Genomic DNA, 22875 nt, shown 5'->3' with positions numbered 1-22875 from the left:
CCCATGCCGCTGAGAGGGTTCTCCCGACGCCGGAGCATTATCACCCGGCGAGAACGGCCTGGAACATCGGGCCCCGTAGCGGCGGCTGCGGAGGCCATAATGGGCCAGACTATGGGTGGACATGGGATGGGGACTGGAAATTGTGCCTTCCACTCATAATGGGAACCATTGTGGGGGGATGTTTTTTATGTTTAAATCTCTTTATTATTATTATGTCTCTATTCTTTTTTTTACGTGCTGCACTGGCAACAAGCATTTCACTACACCAATTGCTGTATGTGACCAATAAATAACCTTTGAAACCTTTGAAATAAAAATGACAGTCCAAATTATGACCCTTGCTAATTGTGAAGATTTGGAAATCCACTTAGCAAAGGTTCCAGAACAGTGGGGTGAAACATATGCTGTTATTTTCATTAAGATATCACAAGGAAGCAATAAGTTTATATATTTCAATCTGGCAACCTCAGACATTTTGCTAGAAACTAGTATTATTTAAAATAAATGGAAGCACAATGCTTGATAACTGAAGTGGTTCTGAAGGGGTGTTAATATTGTTTATAGTTTGTTTATTTTAATTTGTTCTATTTAACACACTCAACACGCTTTTGTAATTAGTAAATGTGCAAGCCAATTCACGAATGGCTAATTTATACAATTGTATCAAATTGAAAACGTCGGAAAAATACAACATTTAATGCTTTTCTTATATTAATTAGTTTCTAGACATGCTGACTTTGTTCTAAATGCTTGGACTACTTAGAAATTCACTGCATGGGACTGTGTGCTGGAATTGCACATTTAATCAAATTGGATTAATAATTTAATCTCAAATTTAATATACCATCAAAAAGATTGCTGGATTTGTAGTAACTGTTCAGAATGAATTGCTGCATTATACTTTGCAAGTAAATTGAAATTTGAAAATTGTTTAGAAATTGTTAACGTTCATACCTACATTGCATACACAAACATATTAAAAGTCAACTCCTCAGCACGGGTTGGACATGTGAAGGGGGGGGGGGGATGGGGAGGGAGATATAATGACTTTAATATTTAATGGTTTGACTCAAGATGATCTGTGGGAGATGGCATTATTTGTTGGGCCATCAGCAAACCTCTGAATATATTTGGAAGGCCAGTAATTTAATCTTTCAGCTCATATTTATACGTGTACTAAATTCTTACACACAAGACCTGTGCTGAAAGTATTGTTCCTTTATGAGATTCGTATTACAAATATTACATCTTTCCTTGAAGAAACTAACCAATAATCCCCATGAGATCTATAATTTCATTGAAGAACATAAATTCAGCCAACAGGTCTTGCTTGAAACAAAAAAAAAAACCCTCGCTAATTTAACACACAAGGTAATAAACATACATTCCCTGAGCATATTTAAAAAATTAACACTCAAGTTGTACTGTTTCAACAGCATGTCACAACAGGAGAAAATAAATCTTCATATATTGCATATCAACGTGTACTTGTACACGCTGGTAAGCAAGATTTGAAGCAACCTGCTATTTTTATTAAAGCAAGCTGTGAAATGAGCATCACAAATAAAGTTCAGGGGCACAACTATTATACAACCTCACGAAGAGAGCAGCACAATTTGAAAAAATTACCATCTGCAAATGGATCATGCCGTTCAGGGGAAATAATCATCTGTCTCCTACGGGTTTTGTACTCATCCTCTCGTTCCGCAATTCGCTGCGGCCTGTGTTCAGCAAATGGATCATACTACAAATAAAATAAACAAAAGGAACAAAAGCTGTGAATTGAAAAAAGTTTCAACTTGCTCTGTATAATTTTAAACATGAAGTAAATATTACCAATTTGATTATGACCTATAATATATTACAAATTGTTAATAAAGATCCCAATGCAGGGATTAAGATCAATCCAAATCCACCCAGTTCCCCAATATTTCTAAGGAACTCTGAGCAATCCTGCCTGAATTAAAGTTATCACATCAGCATTGGAGTTATCTACCAAAAGACAAGACTGCTTTTTTGCTTATTCTTCAGACCAGGGCATTGCAGCAAGATCAGTATTTATTGCCTATCCCGTAAGAATGATTATGAAGAATAGGGTTACACATAAAATAGCAGAAAAATTAAAAAACGAGTAAACCTCCCACTCAAGACACCAAGAGTTCAACAAACACATCAAAAATTGAAAGGAAAGCAATGGTACCTGCTCATTTGACTGCGGTATATCATTCAGGAGTGCCACCGGTGCATGATATCCCGGCTTTTTCTGGCCAAGTAAACTTGGAGACGAATAGTCATCATCATCCTAGCAAAATAAATACACAATATTTTCATTTAAATGAAAGTTTCTTCATTTATTTCATCAAATGTTGAAATCTTCTCCAAATTTGAAATAGTCTATGTTCAAATCTGCCTAATTGCACCCAAGAGATATTTTGATTAAAGATTCTGCCAAAAGACAAAGATACCAACCAAAATCGAACAACATTAATACCTGAAATGTAGTGAAAACTGAACATTGGAAAGAGAATGTGTAGGAAGGAACTGCAGATGCTTGTTGATTTCTCAAACTTCAAGGACCCCTGCGCTCCCTCTCTCTCCATCCCTGCCCCATCCAAGTTACACCAGCTTCTCGTTCTCACCTAGCAAACAGCTACCAATGGCCCGTTTCCTTTAGCAGTTACTTTTTTGCATATCTTTCATTCATTTGTTCTATATCTCTCTTCATCACCATCTATATCTCTAATTTCCCTTTCCCCTGACTCTAGTCTGAAGAAGGGTGTCGACCCGAAACATTACCCAGTCCTTCTCTCCAAAGATGCTGAGTTACGCCAGCATTTTGTCTATCATTGGAAAAAAATTACTCTATTTTTGTTTGATCTTACAAAAATCCACATAAACTTTACAATTAACTATGTTATTTATAATTCAGCCAAGGTTGATAGCTTACTATTTTGTACTTCTTGATTAAAATAATTACTTAAATGATAGATAGTTCACAGCATTTAGATCCAACAGTGCAAGTGGCTTATTCCCAGGTTCTAGCAAATATTATTCCATGCAGTGTTTCCAAATAGACTTGAAAGAAGGCCCAAAGAGAAACAAAAGTATAATATCGTTCAACGGTAACACAATAGTGCTATCAGCTATTCCATCTTTACAGTATTTGGAGTAATGCAAGCTGAAATATAGCTTAGGAACAAAGTGCAATTGAACAATAATCATACAATAAGATACAACATGTAAACAATTCATGGCCAAGTTATTACCTCTTCTTGTTCATTTGCAGGAATTGATGTCATGTATCCTGCAAATCTGCTGTCACTTCCTCCATAGATCTCCTGATCATAGTATCCCGTGGAATCAAGACCAACTCCATCAGCATCACCTTCGACGGCAAGAGCTGCCTTCTTGCTCTGAATTTCTCGGATCTGTGCCTCAATATCTTTGGAAATAAGAAAAATATTTTCAAAAGTAGTTAAAACAAAAAGTCATTTTTCTTTGAGATGCAATGATGCATTTGAATTTATCCATGGAAACACATTATGTCCACATACCATGCAAGAATTTAAAACTACATGTCAATGTAAAAGTACAGTGGTCAATGCTTGCTTAGTAAAACTTTATATGTCATGACAATTAAACTTATTGTACACAGATAACCAAGGAATAAGAATATTTGGCCAATTGCAATCCTGATTTAATTGGAATAAGATGGTGTTGTGGAATTTTCCCCAAGTGTTTTCTCCAGGAAACATTCAGCATGTTCACGTAGGCTTAATGCTTAAGTGCTGATTTTATGGCACCTGTCAAGAGATCTCGGTTATAAATGCAGAGCTCATTGCAAGTGGAAAAATAGTTAGAGAAAATAGTTAAACAGCATACAGGATCCTGAGCTTTATAAGTAGAGGCATGGAGTATCAGTGTGAGGGAACCATGACCAACATTTATAAAACATCAGCTTGGCCACAAGATGGGAGTAGCATGTCCAATTCTTGGTGCCTCACTGTAAGAAAGATGTGAAGGCTTTATAGAGTATGCAGAGAGATGTACCAGAATTATTCCAAGGAATGAAGGACTTTTGTTTTGTGGAGAGATTGAAGAAACTATAATGCCTTTCCCGGGAACAGAGAAGGTCAGATCAGAGGTATTTAAAAATCATTTTTTTAATATTGTTTTGAGACTCAGATCTGGGGGAAAATTGATCCATAGAACTGGAGTCAACTAAGTGCATAAAATTAATAAATGAGCAAAGTGCTACACCAATGCAGTAAAATTCATGAGAAAAGATGAAGCTTTCTCAAGTAATACAATATCTTACCACAAATCAGATGCATTATTTAAAATGATCAGTGAAAACATTGTTTCGCAAATTCAATTTGGCAGCTAAAAATACTATGATAAAATAAAGAAGAGGATAAAGTATGAAGGTAGGAAAATTACACATTAGGACCGTTCATCATACTTGATTTCCTCATTTGTTTATAAAAGGCCAAATTTACTGAAGCTTGGTTGTTGTAGGGAATTAGCTCTTGCTGCTCATAATGGCTCTTTTTTGTTCTGAAAATGTCTCAAAAGAACTGCACAAACATTTATTTTGCACGGAGCGGTTTTGTGCGCACACAGCAATTTGAAAGACTTGACTCTAATGTGCACAGTGTTCAACAAAAAATGCAACTAATTTAAATACTAAAGTAAAAAACCTCAAAAGGGGAAGAAGTATTTACATTGTTAAAGCAAGACATGAATTATGTATTATTAAACTGGGTAACTTAATTATGCTAATCAAAAAACAAAAATTTATTATTGTAACATTGCGTGCAAGTCAAAATAGTAAACTACAAATTCTATAATTATCAACCTAGAAAAACTGATTTGCAATCTCCCATCACCAATTCAAGGTTAGAGTGTGGGAATGTAACAGCATATTTTTGGTAAACTTAAAATATTCTTATAAATAATACATAAAATATACTTCAAACAATTATGATTCTCCTGACATCATTTTCAAAGTATCCATGAAACTTCACCAAAAAAAATCAAATCTATTATTAATTTAGGTCAAAAAACGGATAAAATTGTTGATACATTTTATTCCAACTCAAACAACCACCCATTTGCAAATAGTTGATATGTGATTAGTTTCCTCTTTGCACCAGGAATTAACAGGGCACGGCATCCATTCGTGGCATAATATAAATACAGATCATGTAAACTGTTAAAAATAGAGGGAGGGAGGGGAGGGGAGGAGGTTTGCGGCTTTAGTAGGTTGATAATCTCTGCATAAACAAAAATAAGTCAATTTTCAGAAATGTGAGTAAGACCAGCAGTTGGACTTTGAATATAAAGATTTACGATATCTCAACAAAATTGGCACCGATTAAAAACTGCCAGGTATCAGTTTTTAAAAAGCGGAGGGTTCGGCGTTGAAATCTCACCACCTTGGCAGCATCAAACCTGCAACTCTGCACACAGAGAGAGAGAGGCTGTCTAAGATGGGTTTGTTGTTGACAAGGCCACAAACCGCACCTGGTCGAAAACACTTGGCACGCAACCACTCGCAATGTACAATGTTGCCTGGGTGTTTTGGGAGTGGGAATTTGTTTTGTTTTTTTCTCGCTAATGTGAGATTCTCGACGTTAATACATCGCTAGCTGTGTAAATGTGTGTGTGTGTGTGTGTGTGTGTGGCAGCGGTCAAGGGCCTCTCCTCCTCTGCAGCCGGACGCCATTTGCCGACTGCTTTCAGCCACACGCACAAGCGGCGGCCTCGCCTTCCCCTTCCCCTTCCCCACGGCGCACAGAGCCGACAATAAAACCCCGATAGAGAGAATCCTTGCAACCCCGGCGAGCCCCTCGCACGGGTGTGAGCCGCGCCGCTCTCGCCAGCGCTGAGGAATCGCCGCCATTTACCTTCGTGTGTTTTCGCGATCTTCGCCATTTTGTCCAAAGATCGAGGGAGCGAGAGAGTGGATGATGACGTCGTCCCGGCAGGGGGCGGGGCCAGGGCTGATGGACAGGAGCTCATGTGCTGCCCAATTTCCTCTTTTGTCTGTCTCTGGGCTCCACCTTCAATTGATGAAATCTCTCAACGTTTCTGTTTAGCAAAATAAATAGTCAGAAAATATTATGCAAATTCATTTCTTCCTTTAAGTGGGTGCTTCATCACTCTAAAGAAGATACAAAGTGTTGTAGTAGCTCAGCAGGTCAGGCAGTATCTCTGGAGTACATGCAAAGGTGATGTGTGCACCGAAGATACACAAAATGCTGGAGTAACTCATCGGGACAGGCAGCATCTTTGCATAGAAGGAATGCGTAATGTTTCGGATCGAGGCCCTTCTTCTTCCTCTTCAGTCTGAAGAATGGTCTCGACCCGAAACGTCGTCTGTCCATGTTCTAGCATTCATAGCAAAAGGATTTGAGTGTAGGAGCAGGGAGGTAGTACCTTCGATGTTCCAGCATCTGCAGTTCCTTCTTAAACACCTGAGGTTCTACTACAGTTGTACAGGGTCTTGGTGAGACCACACCTGGAACATTGCGTACAGTTTTGGTCTCCTAATCTGAGGAAGGACATTCTTGCCATAGAGGGAGTACAGAGAAGGTTCACCAGACTGATTCCTGGGATGTCAGGACTTTCATATGAAGAAAGACTGGATAGACTCGGCTTGTACTCGCTAGAATTTAGAAGATTGAGGGGGGATCTTATAGAAATTACAAAATTCTTAAGGGGTTGGACAGGCTAGATGCAGGAAGATTGGTCCCGATGTTGGGGAAGTCCAAAACAAGGTGTCACAGTTTAAGGATAAAGGGGAAATCATTTAGGACTGAGATGAGAAAAACATTTTTTACACAGAGAGTGGTGAATCTCTGGAATTCTCTGCCACATAATGTAGTTGAGGCCAGTTAATTGGCTATATTTAAGAGGGAGTTAGATGTGGCCCTTGTGGCTAAAGGGATCAAGGGGTATGGAGAGAAAGCAGGTACAGGATACTGAGTTAGATGATCAGCCATGATCATATTGAGTGGCGGTGCAGGCTCAAAGGGTCGAATGGCCTACTCCTGCACCTATTTTCTATGTTTCTCCAGCGATGCTGCCTGATCCGTTGAGTTACTCCAGCACTTTGTGTCTTTATTTGTCATTCAATATTTAAAGATTACTTGTTTCCACCTCATTGCTGTATTGTGTTGATGGTTGTGTTATTTTGTTATGAATTTTCCAGGTGCATTACAGAAAAATATTACAGGCCTTCCCCGAGTTACAATCGCCCGACTTTGTAAACCTATCTACTACCTAACGTGCGCCCATATTATATTATATTAAAAAGAGAACATATTGAAAAAAACACCTTTGATGTTACCTCTTGACAATCTTCCGACACCATTGTCTCTTCAGAATATAAGCTGTCAGTGACAGGAGTTCACCTACTAGAGTTACTTTGAAAACTGACATGCCCTTGTTTCTATTGATACCAATGCACCATATACCGCCACAATAGGTCAAGCACTCAAAACCATCCCTTGTGTGTGGGTCATCTTGATTCCGTCCATTATAAACGATGCAGGGGAAGACAATAAGAAACTACCCAAAAAAGACACACAGTGCAGGAGTAACTCAGCGGGTCAGGCAGCATCTCTGAGAACAGGCATATGTGACGTTTTGGGTCAAGATTCCTTCTTCAGTATGATAAGAGAGAGGAGATAGAGAGAGATAGATAGAGAGGGAGAGAGAGGAGAGAGAGAAGAGAAGAGAGAGATCGCTAGATATAAGATAGAGAGAGCTATAGAGAGAGCGAGCTATCTATAGAGAGAGGAGAGAGAGATAGACCTCTATCTCTCTCGCATCTCTGTATCGTCTCTCTGTCTCTATCGTCTACCTCTCTCTCACTCTCTCTCTCTCAAAGAAATGAAACCAAAGTGATTGGTAGGACAATCCTGTCAGTATAGATAGATTTGATCCAGCTCGGGGGGGGAGCGAGTGATACTACTAGATGAGGTTAGAAACGGTGGTCATGAACCACTGTCTCACCTGGAAAAGTTGCTGGAGTCCTTGGATGGATATGAGGGAAGAGGTACGGAGACAGGTGTTGCATCTCCTGTGATTGCAGAGGAAAGAACCTGGGGTGGGGGTTGGTTTGGGTGGAAAGGGACGAGTGAACCAAGAAGTTGCGGAGGGAGAGATCTCTGCAGAAGGCACAAAGTAGTGAGGATGGGAGGATGTGTCTGGTGATGGGATCACGTTGAAGGTGGTGGAGATGTCGCAGAATGATGTGCTGGATGCGGAGGTAGATTTGGGTGAAAGGTAAGCATCAGGAGACCTCTATCCTTGTTCATTCTGGGGGGAGGGGGGCCAGTGTAGGCAGGCATAGCTGGGGCCCATGCAAGTGCCCATGGCTACAGCTTTAAGATGAAGACTGTGAGAGGAGTCAAAAGAGAAGGTGTTGAGGGTGAGGACAAGGATACCATTTCTCTTTTCATTTCTGGCCATCCGGCCCTCAAAACCCCCCCTCAACTGTATCCACCTGAAACTTGCTGCGCTTTATCCTGTCCCACCTCCTTATGATAACCATTGTTGTGGTATCAAGTGATTTTGTGCATTTTGTGACTTTAGGGCAAAATCAAAACATGGCCATCCGTAAAACACAACCATTTAGTAAACCGGTACATGAATGGTACATGAAAAGTAGAATGAATATAAATCTTGCTATAAATTGTATTCATAGATATGAGCCATCAGAGCAGACATCTGAAGTCACCAGAGACATACCAATGAGGGCTGCACAATGGGGGCTCCTCTCAACATCACCAGCATGCAGGCCCCAATTACATTCACCTGGCCCCCCATAGGCAGATGACATTCATATGTCTGACACTTCTGCAACAAACACATCATTTTTTTGCTACATTTGCAGTGTGACTGCTATATTCGCAATGCTTCCCTCATCTTCTGCCAACAAACATCCCCTTTTTACTGGACCCATCTTTCATTTCTTTACTTATCACTTTATCTGTGACTTGCACCATCACCCATTTTGCAGTTACGTGATCCTTCCTTCCACCCTTACCCAGACCTTCCCTTTTACATGTTCTATCCTCTTGAAACATTTCTTCCCCAGCTCAAATACTTTTCAGCAAAGAATTTTGAGCCCCAATTAAATTTCATCCAGCATCAATACTTCATTCTTCTGTACCAATGCATATATTGCTGAACATTTTCCCTTATTGTTCTTCTATTACAAAATTATGGTATTGCGATAGTGTGTTACAGTTCAGAACAAATTACAACAAAATCCCTGTCTAACCACAACTTCTGAAAATGATTAAAGTTGACAGTCTTCCAATCAAAATGTATCTTTTGAGTATATTATCCAATTCTGTTCACTAAATCACAAACACGTGAGCCCTTGTAGAAATGAATCTCTCATGTTAAGGGTTAGAAAGAGGCTTGAAAGAAAGGAGGATGAATGGATATGTCAACAGCACGACCACAAGAAATTAAATACAAATGAAAAGTTCAAGTGGGTTTATTGTCATGTGTCCCTGATAGGACAATAAAAGTCTTGCTTTGCTTCAGCACACAGAACATAGTAGGCATTTACAACAAAACAGATCAGTGTGTCTATATACCATAATATAAATATATACACACATGAATAAATAAAATGATAAAGTGCAAATAACAGATAATTGGTTATTAATAATCAAAGTTTTGTCCGAGCCAGGTTTAATAGCCTGATGGCTGTGAGGAAGTAGCTATTCCTGAACCTGGTTGTTGCAGTCTTCAGGCTCCTGTACCTTCTACCTGAAGGTAGCAGGGAGATGAGTGTGTGGCCAGGATGGTGCGGGTCTTTGATGATACTGCCAGCCTTTTTGAGGCAGCAACTGCAATAAATCCCCTCGATGGAAGGAAGGTCAGAGCCGATGACGATATGGCGATATTATTGAAAACAGCTTCGAGTAGTATATATGGAGGGGAAATAGTATTGAAGTTTCAATTTGATGAGCTTTCATTGAAACATGGAATTAGGGCCAGAGTTTGTAAGAGAGGAAAAAATGAAAGCTGGATAGTTGAGCAAAGCAGCTTACTTCCAAATAAGATTATTCATGGGAAATATGATAGTCTTACAAAGGTATATAATGTAACATTGAATGGTTAAATCAGAAATACCATTTCAATTCAAGAGTCAGAAAAGACAGACATTAGTGAAATCTGGTAAGACAACATTACGAGTTACAAAAAGCTTTTATACAATGATCAACATTTGGAATGTGGGCTAGATCACCTCATGGAATGATGGATCACTTGCGAAGAAGCCGCAAAAAATCCAGGATAACGGCACAGCATTGCAGGATTAAAATAATTATTAAATATTAGAAAGGAGCAAGGGAGAGTTTCTGCTTTAACAGATAGGAGCTTTGCAGGAAGAGACTTCTGTGTCCAGGGTTCAAGATTTCTTCCTGGAGTGATGTCAGAAAGGAATAGCATATTGGAAACCAGAATAAAAATAGTGCTTTAAGACAAAACTGAATGGAGCAATGTATGTTTTGAGTGGATCAAATAATATTGGTTGGACAGTCTTTTTCATCCATAAAAAAGGGCCAGGAGAAGGCCTGTTATCCCCTCAAGCCACTCATTAAGATCATGGCTGACTCAATCGTCACCTCAGTATCACTTTCACCACTCTTCCTGTATCTTTTGATTCCCTTGCAATTTAAAGGTGTGTCAAACTCCACCTTGCAAATGTGTAAGAAGGAACTGCATTTGCTGGTTTACACCAAAGATAGACACAAAATACTGGAGTAACTCAGGGGGTCAGGCAGCATCTCGGGAGAGAAGGAATGGGTAACGTAAGGGTCTTGACCCAAATGAAGGGTCTTGACCTGAAACATCACCCATTCCTTCTCTCCAGAGATGCCTCCTGTCCTGCTGAGTTACTCCATCATTCTGCTTCATCCATCTTCAATGGCCACATCCACAACTAGCTGGGATGAAGAATTCCAATGATTCAATACCTATAATAGGGAGAAGAAATTCCCCTAATTTTGGTCTGTAGTGGATAACTCTCTGATTCTGAAACTTTATTTCCTAAGTCTAAATTCCCATGTGAGCATCTATGCAGCATCTACCAACCTGCTCAAAATTTCCACGAAAGTCATCTCCTTCATCTCGGCAATCAGCCTAATGAATGAATTAATACGTTTATTGGGCAAGTATATACACATACAAGAAATTTGCCTTGGTGCTCCGCTCGCAAGTAACAGCACGACATACAGTAACAATTAAGAATGACACATAAAACATTAAACATTAAGAATAAAACATTACAGTTTAAACATGTGAATGAAATAAAATACCAGAGCAAAATGAGGCTACAGACTTTTGGTTATTGAGTAGAGCTACTACGTGGAAAAAAGCTGTTTTTTATGTCTGGCTGTGGTGGCTTTGACAGTCCGGAGTCGCCTTCCGGAGGGAAGTGCTTCAAAGAGTTTGTGGCCAGGGTGAGAAGGGTCAGAGATGATCTTTAAGAAGGAACTGCAGATGCTGGAAAATCAAAGGTAGACAAAAATGCTGGAGAAACTCAGCGCGTGAGGCAGCATCTATGGAGCGAAGGAAATAGGCAAAGTTTCGGGTCGAAACCCTTCTTCAGTCTGAAGATGAGTCCCGATCTGAGACGTCACCCATCCTTTTTCTTCAGAGATGCTTTCTGTCCCGCTGAGTTACTCCAGCACATTGTGTCTATCTTCACCACAATACACTTGGTTCCTTCACTAAAATTAAAGTAATTGAATCTGGAAATAGTGCTTTGGGTAGGAAAGAACTGCAGATGCTGGTTTAAATCAAAGATAGGCACAAAATGCTGGAGTATGAGAGAAGGAAAAAATAGGGCTTTGGGTCTACACAGATCATTATCAATATAGATCATAAATAAACTTAATGCGAGCATTTATTTCAAGAGGGCTTGTATACAAAAAACGGGATGTAATGCTGAGGCTCCATAAGGTGCAGGTAGGGCCGCATTTGGAATCTTGTGAGCAATTTTGAGCACCATATTTGAGGAAGGATCTGCTGGATCTGGAGAGCGTCCAGAGGAGGTTTACAAGAATGATCCCAGGAATGAGTAGGTTAACCTATGATCAGCGTTTGTCGGCACTGGGCCTGTACTCGCTGGAGTTGAGAAGAATGAGGGGGGAGCTCATTGAAACGTACAGAATAGTGAAAGGTTTGGATAGGGTGAATATGGAGAGGATGTTTCCACTAGTGGGAGAGTCCAGGACTAGAGGTCATAGCCTTAGAATTAAAGGACGTTCTTATAGGAAGGAGATGAGGAGAGATTTCTTTAGTCATCTGTGGAATTCTTTGCCACAGAAGGCTGTAGATGCCAAGTCAGTGGATATTTTTAAGGAAGAGATAGACAGATTTTTGATTAGTACAGGTGTCAGAGGTTGTGGGGAGAAGGCAGGAGAATGGGGTTAGGAGGGAGAGATAGATCAGCCACAATTGAATGCCGGAGTAGACTTGATGGGCCGAATGGCCTAATTCTACTCCTATCACTTATGACCTTATGACCACTTAAATCTGGTCATAGCTATGGGACACCACTAATTCCTCATTGCATATCCAAAAATCACCCTATATCACAGCCCTGTCAGCTACTCCCCTTTCATTGTCCCCAACCCAAAGTGCTCTTACCTTTACAGTAACCCACTACATGGCACCTTATCAAATGCCTACTCGAAATATCAAAATATTTAAAAAAAGAGGGAGAAAGTAGCGATTGCTGCACCAAAGAGAGAGAGAGGGAATAGCAGTAGCAAATGGAGGTTTGGAACCCCCGTTAAGGATCAAGGTCCTGCCAGAGCCGTGACAGTCAGAGGTTCAAGTCCTTAACTGGGCATCTGTAGGGTTGGGTCCCACTGGCAGATTTGGGAAGTGCTGCCGCAGTCGGAGTTTCAAGTCCCTGACTAAGTAGCTGTGGGCCGGGTCAATAGACAATAGGTGCAGGAGTAGGCCATTCGGCCCTTCGAGCCAGTACCGTCATTCAATGTGATCATGGCTGATCATCCCCAATCAGCACCTGCCTTCTCCCCATATCTCCTGACTCCGCTATCTGTAAGAGCCCTATCTAGCTCTCTCTTGAAAGTATCCAGAGAACCGGCCTCCACCGCCCTCTGAGGCAGAGAATTCCACAGACTCACAACTTTCTGTGTGGAAAAGTATGTGCTCATCTCTGTTCTAAATGGCTTACCCCTTATTCTTAAACTGTGCCCCCTGGTTCTGGACTCCCCCAACATCGGGAACATGTTTCCTGCCTAGCGTGTGCAAACTTTTAATAATCTTATATGTTTCAATAGGATTCCCTCTCATCCTTCTAAACTCCAGAGTATACAAGCCCAGCCGCTCCATTCTCTCAGCACGAGCAGCATAGGAAGGAGGACTGATGTGGGTGAGAGTGGAAATGTTATGTGTGAGTGTGAGTGAAACTAAAATGTCCCAGACACCCGCCAAGAGGATGCTAACAGCGTTAAACGGAAACTGTGGAATTTAGAATCTCGAGACAAATTGTAGTATTGATTAGTGATGATTAATTGGTGGTGTTTAAAACTTTTTATTCAGTCACAGTGGTTGTGCGGTATCGGAGCGGAGCATTGAAGGATCTGCAGACCTTACCTAAAAACTGAACATATCATAACTAAGAAAAACAAACTATGGAACACACTGCTGTAAAAACAGGCTTCCTTATCAGTGTGGGATGATTAAGATGTATCAACTAGCTTCATACCATGAAGGGATTGTTGTTCACAGTTCCGTCTGGGATCTTGGCTGTCATGGCCTTGAGTTTGCAGGCTGTTCTTTGTCGCTGTGTTCAACGGAGTTGTTTTCAGGAAGTTACTTTTTTTTTTGAGTAAACTAACCCCATCAATTCTTTGCAACCCCAGACAATTTGTAATTTACAGATCAAATTTGACAACCCAGCTGAACAAGACGCACAAACACCCCTTCAACAGAGTGCATATCAGTCCACAGACACACTGTCATACAATCAGTTTTTATAATCCAAGTCCTATAATTGATCAGTTTGGAATGTAAGGTTTGGAAATGGTTGGAGTTTTGGATAATGTGGAGTTGTTTCACTTTAAACATGATCAATAACTTCGAGCATTCCTTTGCTTCAAAGTATTAAAGCCATAAAAGCATCAGTTATAGGAACATAATTAGGCCCTTCGGCCCATCAAGTCTACATCGCCATGCATTCATGGCTGATATATCTTTCCCTCTCAATGTCATTCTCCTGCCTTCATAATCCTTGACACCCTTACTAATCATCATTCTGTCAATCTGTGCCTTAAAATGTCTTGGCCTCCACAGCTGTCTGTGGCAATGAATTCCACAGATTCACCACCCTCTGATGAAATAAATTTCTCCTCATCTCCTTTCTTAATTGACGTCCTTTTATTCAGAGACTTTGGCCTCTGGTCCTTGACTCTCCCACAAGTGGAAACAACCTCTCCACATCCAGGCCCTTCGTTATTCAGTAAATTGCAATGAGGTACTTCCTTCTAATCTCCTGCCAGTACAGGCCCGGTGCTGACAAACGCTCATCCAATGTTAACTCAATCATTCCTTGGATTATTCTCATAAACCTCCTCTGGACCCTCTCCAGCGGCTGCACATCCTTCCTCCGATATGGGGCCCAAAACTGCTCACAGTACTCCAAATGCAGTCTGACCAGTGCCTTATAGAGCCTCAGCATTACATCCCTGTTTTTATATTTTAATCCTCTCGAAATAAATGCTAGCATTGCATTTGCCTTCCTTACTACTGACTCAACTTGCAAGTTAACTTTTTGTGAATCCTATACCAGCACTCCCAAGTCCCTTTGGACCTCTAATTTCTGAATTATTTCCCCATTTAGAAAATGGTCTTCCCTTATATTCATACTACCAAAATGCTTGACTCCACACTTTGCTAGGCTGTATTCCATCTGTCTAGATAACACAAACACTGCAAGATGCAAACCACCGGTTAGCTGCAAAAACAGGATGGCCGGGTTACAGTTTGACAAGAAGCACTTAAAAGAGCAACCACAGTTCTGGAAAAAGGTCTTATGGACAGATGAGACGAAGATTAACTTACATCAGAGTGATGGCAAGAGCAAAGTATGGAGGAGAGAAGGAACTGCCCAAGATCCAAAGCATACCACCTCATTTGCAGGGCCGGCCTTACGAGGTGCGGGGGCCAATTGGGAAAAATTTTCGTAGAAATATAAATAAATAATTATAAATGTGTCACGTGTCGTGAGTAATATGACAATTCGGGAAAGTTCCTTTCACAGCGTGTGGGGAGTCCAGCCAGGGGTAAGGTTGTGAGGAGGGAAGGAGCGATGAGAAGGAGGGGTTCGGGTTCATGCCATTAACATTCACTCACCGCTGCCGTGGCACTCCGGGCGCCACCGCATTGTGGCCGAGGAGGGAAGCAGCTCGCGTGGCTACGAGCGGCCTCCATCACCGGCCAGCGGAACCGACTGCCATCTCAGCGCCTTCTGCCGGCCCGCTCACCTCTGGCAGTGCTCTCCGTCTGAACAGTGAGGGGACCAGCTCAAGAGCAAAGATCATAGAGCGGAGTGGGCCAGCGGGTGATGGATAACATAACAGCGGGCTGTGGAGCTTACTCCTGTGTCAGCGCGAACAAGGGATCAATTGAGGTTACTCACACTGACATATGGAGTAAGCTCCACCGCCCGCTGTCCTGTTATCCATCGCCCGCTGACCCGCTCTTGAGCTGGATGATCTCCGGCCGACCCCCTCCTTCTCCACCCTCCTGCCCTCCACGCAACTTTACCCCTGGACAGCGCTGTCCTTTTTCAGCCGCTTCTTACTTTGCAGCCGCTAGCAATGAGGGATAGACTTGGCTATACCTCAGTACAGCAACATCGTTCTTGATGTTGCTGTACTGAAGGATAACAAAGTCTATCTTTCTTGGCTAACAACCTAACCTTCGGCCTCCAAGATGCAGGTACATTTTCTAGCAATGTTACAAAATTTTGAGATTTAAAAAATCAAGTCTGCAATTTTATCTAACTCTGAAATTGAAGATAGACAAAAGCTGGAGTAGCTCAGCAGGACAGGCAGCGCATCGACTCTGGAGAGAAGACCCTTCTTCAGACTGAACTGAACTCTCATCAGTGAGAGTACTTGTGATTGTTTGAAGAAGGGTCTCGACCAGAACCGCAACCCTCTCCCCAGAGCCCCTGCCCGTCCCGCTGAGCCACCACAGACAGGGAGTTGAAGGTAGATACAGGGGGGTCCACCATCAACTTCAGAGGCAAACAAAAAACACAGAGTGCTGGAGGAACTCAGCGGTCAAGGCAGCACCCGCGGAGGGAACATATCACTTATCAGGAGCCGACACGGGCCAGGACTCTTTCCCCCCCCCCCCCAACAGAAAGGAACCGCAACTGCAGCCATCACCGCAAAACGTCTAAGAAGGAACTGTAGATGCTGGAAAATCGAAGGTAGATAAAAATGCTGGAGAAACTCAGCGGGTGTGAAGCCCTGTCCCACTGTGCGAGTTCACCCAAGAGCTCTCCCGAGTTTATTTAAAAAAATCAAAACTCGTGGTAAACACGTAGAATGAACGTAGCGGGTACGTCGGAGCTCGGGACGTTTCTATAGACAATAAACAATAGGTTCAGGAGAAGGCCATTTGGCCCTTCATGCCAGCACCACCATTCAATGTGATCATGGCTGATCATCCACAATCAGTACCCCGTTCCTGCCTTCTCCCCATATTCCCTGACTCAGCTATTTTTAAGAGCCCTATCTAGCTCTCTCTTGAAAGCATCCAGAGAACCTGCCTCCACCAGTGGCAGAGAATTCCACATAAATAGAAACATAGAAAATAGGTGCAGGAGTAGGCCATTCGGCCCTTCGAGCCTGCACCGCCATTCAATATGATCACGGCTGATCATCCAACTCAGTATCCTGTACCTGCCTTCTCTCCATACCCCCTGATACCTTTAGCCACAAGGGCCACATCTAACTCCATCTTAAATATAGCCAATGAACTGGCCTCAAATACCTTCTGTGGCAGAGAATTCCAGAGATTCACCACTCTCTGTGAGAAAAAGTGTTTCCTCATCTCCGTTCTAAATGGCTTACCCCTTATTCTTAAGCTATGGCCCCTGGTCCTGGACTCCCCCAACATCGGGAACATGTTTCCTGCCTCTAGCGTGTCCAAGCCCGTAACAAATCTTATATGTTTCAATGAGATACCCTCTCATCCTCCTAAACTCCAGAGTGTACAAGCCCAGCTGCTCCATTCTCTCAGCATATGACAGTCCCGCCATCCCAGGAATTAACCTTGTAAAAGCACGCTACACTCCCCCAATAACAAGAATGTCCTTCCTCAAATTAGGGAACCAAAACTGCACACAATACTCCAGGTGCGGTCTCACTAGAACTCTGTACAACTGCAGAAGGACCTCTTTGCTCCTATATTCGATTCCTCTTGTTATAAAGGCCAACATGCCATTTCTTAGCGCTAACGGCAGGTACTCGGGAAACGTGGTAACTCGTGAAGATTTTTCAACATGTTGAAAAATGTCCACATGTAAAGTATACTCAGGATGTAAAAATTTGATACTTTTAACACGTAGTGATACCATAGTAGCTCGTGAGTTTGCCGTCGTAGGACCTGGTGTCCTATATCACTATTGTATGTTCATGATGGAAATAAGAATACTCTGTATACTCATTACCTTTAAATTGTAGTTTTATGTAATCCTCCCATAATTTCTGAGTTCCATTTCACAATATCTATCAGACATATAGAATGTTGCAAGGTAATATCTTGCCCAAACTCCGTTGTATCTTTCTATCTCAATAAATATCACAAAATATGCCATTGTTTCAGCCACATTATGACAAAATATAAAATGTAGGTTATTTGTTATCAGTAATCCCATCGCAGAAACAATAGTACTTAAAGAACATTTGTTTTATTAATTTACGAACATGTACCATAGGTTGATCCATATCCAACAAAATGTTGTGATAATTGCATACAATGTATTATTGTCTAAGAAATTTGGTGTGGAATGATAATCCATCTCAGTACTCATTTAGGCAAGTCCCAAGCTATAGATACTTTTCCCCCACCCCCAATCCCCCTCGCCCGGTCTTCATTGAATCTACCATTTGACTAATCTTTTACTCAGCTGCTGTAACGTTTCCTTCCTATCAAAATCTCAATGTAACATCTCTGTCCCTATCTTCCAATTCCCACTTTGAAATAAAATACAACAAAATACGACAAAAATTTTGCAGCAGGATCGCTATATAAATGCAAATATATGGTATTTTATCCTAGCAACCCCCCCCCCGCACCACCACACAAGAAACGTAACTTGAAGCGTTTACATTTGGAGAAGTTCGATACGGACCAGTAATGAAAATTAATAGCTATGAATCGATTAACAGCGAGCTACGAGGTGAGATTGAAACACCTGTCAGAGGGCTAAGAAACAATCCTGAGTTGACGGCGTATTGTTTTAAGTGAGCATTTTGCAGCGACCTCACCATATTCTGGTAAAATATTCTTTCCACGGAAATCTCCTATTTCACTTTGAAATTATATTCATTTATAACCGTTTGTAACATCAGTAACCACTTTAATGTTCGTGCATTTACTACAAGGTATGCTTGAAACAATTTATTGTGAGGTACTGTATCTTTTAAAAAAACTACATCAACCAGATGTGAACATTCCACTGAATCGAACGATGATTGAAAATGCGTGGGAATCAACTAATCGCGATCCTGCTGCGAAATGTTTAAGTCGAAAACTGTATTTTATTTCAAAGTGAGAATTTGAAAATAGGGCCAGAGATGCTACACGGAGATTTTAAGCTCTTGGGTGAACTCACACAGTGCGACAGGGCTTGAGGCAGCATCTATGGAGCGAAGGAAATAGTCGGGTCTGAAGAAGGGTTTTCGACCCGAAACGTTGCATATTTCCTTCGCTCCATAGATGCTGCCTCATCCGCTAAGTTTCTCCAGCATTTTTGTATACCGCAAAACATCAATGATTCCGGGAATGCTGAGAGAGTTAGAGAGAGAGGTGGGGAACGGGAGGGAGAGAAAGAGTGCACGAGAGAGAGAGAGACAGAGCGTAAGGGAGAGAGAGGGAGGGAGAGAGACACAATGTGGGTCGGTAGGTAAATTGAATGACTAACCTGCTGCAGACCAAGAAGAAGTTCTCACTCATGATGGTGAGTTTTAAGAAATTCTCAATGTCACTAATGCATCAATCTACATTCCCAGTAAAATGTAATTATGTTTTGAAGAAGTCTTAATGACGCCGCGTGAATTGTATTCAAAGGAACGCAGCGTCATTAATACTTCTTCTAAAACACAATTACACATTTACTGAGGAATGCGGATCGATGCATTGATGACGCATTGGATAACGACCTGTTAACGACTGGCTGTTAACGCAATTGGCTGTTAACGCAAGTGCTACAGTCATTAACACATCGTTTGTGTCTGATAGCCGTACAGCGCTTGTATTCCATGTACCATGTAAACCATGTAAGTTTTGTAAAAAAAACGTATGGCGAATTTGAGTTTACATATGAAATACAGAAAATTAACGCTGGGTCCCCCTTGGGCGCGGGGCCCAATTTGGAAAAATCGGTCCAATCGGCCTAGGGCCGGCCCAGCTCATTTGTGAAACACGGTGGTGGGGGTGTAATGGCCTGGACATGTATGGCTGCTAAAGGTACTGGCTCACTTAGCTTCATTAATGATACAACTGCTGATGGTAGTAGCATAATGAATTATGAAGTGTATAGACGCATCCTATCTGCTCAATTCAAACAAATGCCTCAAAACTCATTGGCTGGCCTGGCAGTTCATTCTACAGCAAGACAATGATCCCTTCTTGAGTTCGAAGAAGGGTCTCGACCCGAAACGTCGCCCATTCCTTCCCTCCAGAGATGCTGCCTCACCCGCTGAGTTACTCCAGCATTTCATGTCTACCTTCGATTTAAACCATCATCTGCAGTTATTTCTTACACAATGATCCCAAACATACTGCTAAAGCAACAAAGGAGTTTTTCAAAGCTAAAAAATGGTCAATTCTTGAGTGGCCAAGTCAATCACCCGATCTGAACCCAATTGAGCATGACTTTTATATGCTGAACAGAAAACTGAAGGGGACTAGCCCCCAATACACGCATAAACTAAAGATGGCTGCAATATAGGCCTGGCAGAGCATCACCAGAGAAGACACGCAGCAACTAGCGATGTCCATGAATCGCAGACTTCAAGCAGTCATTGCATGCAAAGGATATGCAACAAAAGTCTGAAGAAGGGTTTCGGCCCGAAACGTCGCCTATTTCCTTCGCTCCATAGATGCTGCTGCACCCGCTGAGTTTCTCCAGCAATTTTGTGTACCTTCGATCTTCCAGCATCTGCAGTTCCTTCTTGAACAAAATAATAAACATGACTACTTTCAGTTACATGACATTGCTGTGTCCCAAACAATATGGGGGGGGGGGAGACAATGTATAAACTCTGCTGTCATTTACACATGGTGAAACCAGTGTATAAAAATGGCCAGTATAGTCCAGCATGGAGCTTCCTTCACTGAGCAATGGACAAATGTTTATGCATTGCAGAATGTCATTATACAACAAGAGCAGATAAATATGCAGCGCCATGAAATTGAGCGACTGAAAAACGAAAACCTGCAGTCATGTGTCAGATCCCACCCTACAAATAAGGAACAGAAACAGAGGAAATGTTAACTTTAGCAGAATATCAAGAGCAGGAAGAAATCTGCAAATTAGATTAGGATATTTAAAAAGGGAAGAGGCAGAGATACAGGTACACAAAATTGCTGGAGGAACTCAGCGGGTGCAGCAGCATCTATGGAGCGAAGGAAATAGGCGACGTTTCGGGCCGAAACCCTTCTTCAGAGATATTCCCTACTTCAGAGATACAGGTAGATTGATTGCTAGAGTGATTAGAAAGATGAGTGGAATGAACCATTATAAGTGCTAAGTTTAGATACAGTTTACAGTTATGAGGATGTAATGTCAGATGACTGTAATAATATAATTTTGCAACTGTGTGTTAATCAATTATATTTAATGTAGTAGAAATGGTGTTATTCGCCTCCAAGCTAAAGGGGGAGCAGTGTAATGTATATAATGTAAATGGTGTTACCTGCCACCAAGTAAAAGGGGGAGCAGTGTAATGTATATAATGTAATTAGCATATGTTATGTCTTGTGCGAGGGGACGCATGCGCTGGAGGAGACTCAAGGTGGCGTCCTACAATAAAGAAGCTGGTTAGTTTACCCCTGTATCTGAGAGTTCTTTTGAGTCAGTTCCAAGTACCCAAAATACACTACAATTGGCGACGAGGATGGGATAGAGTTTGTGAACTCACTCACAGGACTGTTTTGCAACACGTAGGATTGTTTAACAGTTTAAACTGTAGATACGGAGTTGTGTCGCAGTTGTTTGCGAGCTGGACAAGAGAGGCCTGCAGATCCCTCTATGCCGGGAACTGCATTTAAAACATCAGCTGTACAAGTCGGCGAGTTTTGTCAGGCTATCTCTATGTTGTGTCTACGTGGCAAGATGTCGTCCTTCGGATTGTTACTCATTTTAGACTGAGTTTTCCTTTTGTCAAATTCCTCAAGCCGAATAGTCTTTGTATAAGTTTTAGGTGAATTGTTACACCAAAACACACAACAACAGCATGAAGAAGATAAAAGAACAGAAAAGGAAAGAAGCAGGACTGTCAGAAAAAAAAAGTTGTGTTTGGAAACAAAGTGGAACGGCACCAAGCCAAAAGATTTGGAATTGGCGCCAAAGAAAAGAAAGGTCGGAACAGGAAGCAAGGAAAACAAGTGGGGCAGTAAGTAAGTGTCACCGAAGAAAGCAGCCGAAAGCTGGAAGCCTAACCAGCAGGACAGCGACGGTGTCAACTTACCTGGAACATTTTCCAGGGCTGTGCAGCCAAGGCAAAGGGGCAGAAGAGGCCCAGTAGCCGCCACCGACTTCGGACGTTTTCCAGGGCTGTGTAGCCCACAGCCAGGCCCAGGAGCCGCCAACGACGTCGAGTGAGGGCCTAGTACCGGGTAGGTCACGGACAGGTCCAGTGAAGCCACCGACGAAACGGAGTCAGCCCGGCTGGGAGAAGAGTCAACCCGGTCGAGGGAGAAAGCCGGACGCGAGAGAAGCGGTCCGGCAGAGTGAAAAAAAACTGGCCGCGACAGAAACGGACCGGTCGTGAGAGAAAGCCCGGTCGCAAGAGACGGCCCTGAGCAGAGAAAGTCCAGTCGGGAGCAGTCAGCCCGACCGTGAGCAGAAAAGAGGGTCCGGCCGCGCAAGAGAAGCGGACTGGCCGAGGGGGAAAGCCCGGACGTGAGAGGAAGTCCAGCCCCGAGCAAAGAGTGGGTCCGCACGAGAGAAGCAGGACAGCACTCGAGCACTTCAGCCCGGTCGGGAGTAGAGTCAGCCTGGTCGTGAGGGCTGTGGAGACAGCGGGCAGGCAAGTCAGCAGAGCAGCAGTAGTCGACTTGGCAGCGAGCCAGCAAAAGCAGCAAAAGTGGAGGTCTGGCGAGGCCAGCAGCAAAAGTACCGGTGGGGACAGCTCGAGAGGTCGAGAAGGCACCGGAGTCCATAGGCCGACAAGCTGGACCGGTGAAATCCTTCAAAATAAAAGCAGGACTGTAGAATGTAATGCGTTGTTCACTATTCCTTCACAGTAAAAGCGGGACTGTTTGGATGTAATGCATTGGTCACTGTTATTAATAGTAAATCTGTGTGCATAGCAGGAATATGGTTAAAATGTTCTAAATGTCTAT

At 42.3% G+C, this 22875-nt stretch overlaps 1 protein-coding gene across 5 annotated transcripts in view; it reads right to left on the bottom strand.

Annotated features, from left to right (window-relative positions):
* Window positions 1-22875, bottom strand: part of sf3b1 (splicing factor 3b subunit 1) — a 64759-nt gene that overhangs the window by 29497 nt on the left and 12387 nt on the right. For 3 of the 5 annotated variants that reach the window (XM_033023706.1, XM_033023712.1, XM_033023710.1), the window contains exons 2-5: window positions 5910-6093; window positions 3267-3442; window positions 2201-2302; window positions 1630-1744 (exon numbers count right to left, since the gene is read on the bottom strand). In XM_033023706.1, the coding sequence (XP_032879597.1) occupies window positions 1630-1744; window positions 2201-2302; window positions 3267-3442; window positions 5910-6024 (508 nt within the window). In that variant the 5' untranslated portion in view covers window positions 6025-6093. Of the gene's footprint in view, window positions 1-1629; window positions 1745-2200; window positions 2303-3266; window positions 3443-5909; window positions 6094-11124; window positions 11173-22875 lie in introns of those variants that run through there. The other 2 variants (XM_033023707.1, XM_033023709.1) reach the window with 2 other exon arrangements.

This window comes from Amblyraja radiata, chromosome 7 (genome assembly GCF_010909765.2).
Source record: "Amblyraja radiata isolate CabotCenter1 chromosome 7, sAmbRad1.1.pri, whole genome shotgun sequence".
In the NCBI taxonomy this organism is placed as follows: Eukaryota; Metazoa; Chordata; class Chondrichthyes; order Rajiformes; family Rajidae; genus Amblyraja; species Amblyraja radiata.
Note: the sequence above shows the minus strand (reverse complement) of the source record. Positions and strands in the feature narration are given on the sequence as shown.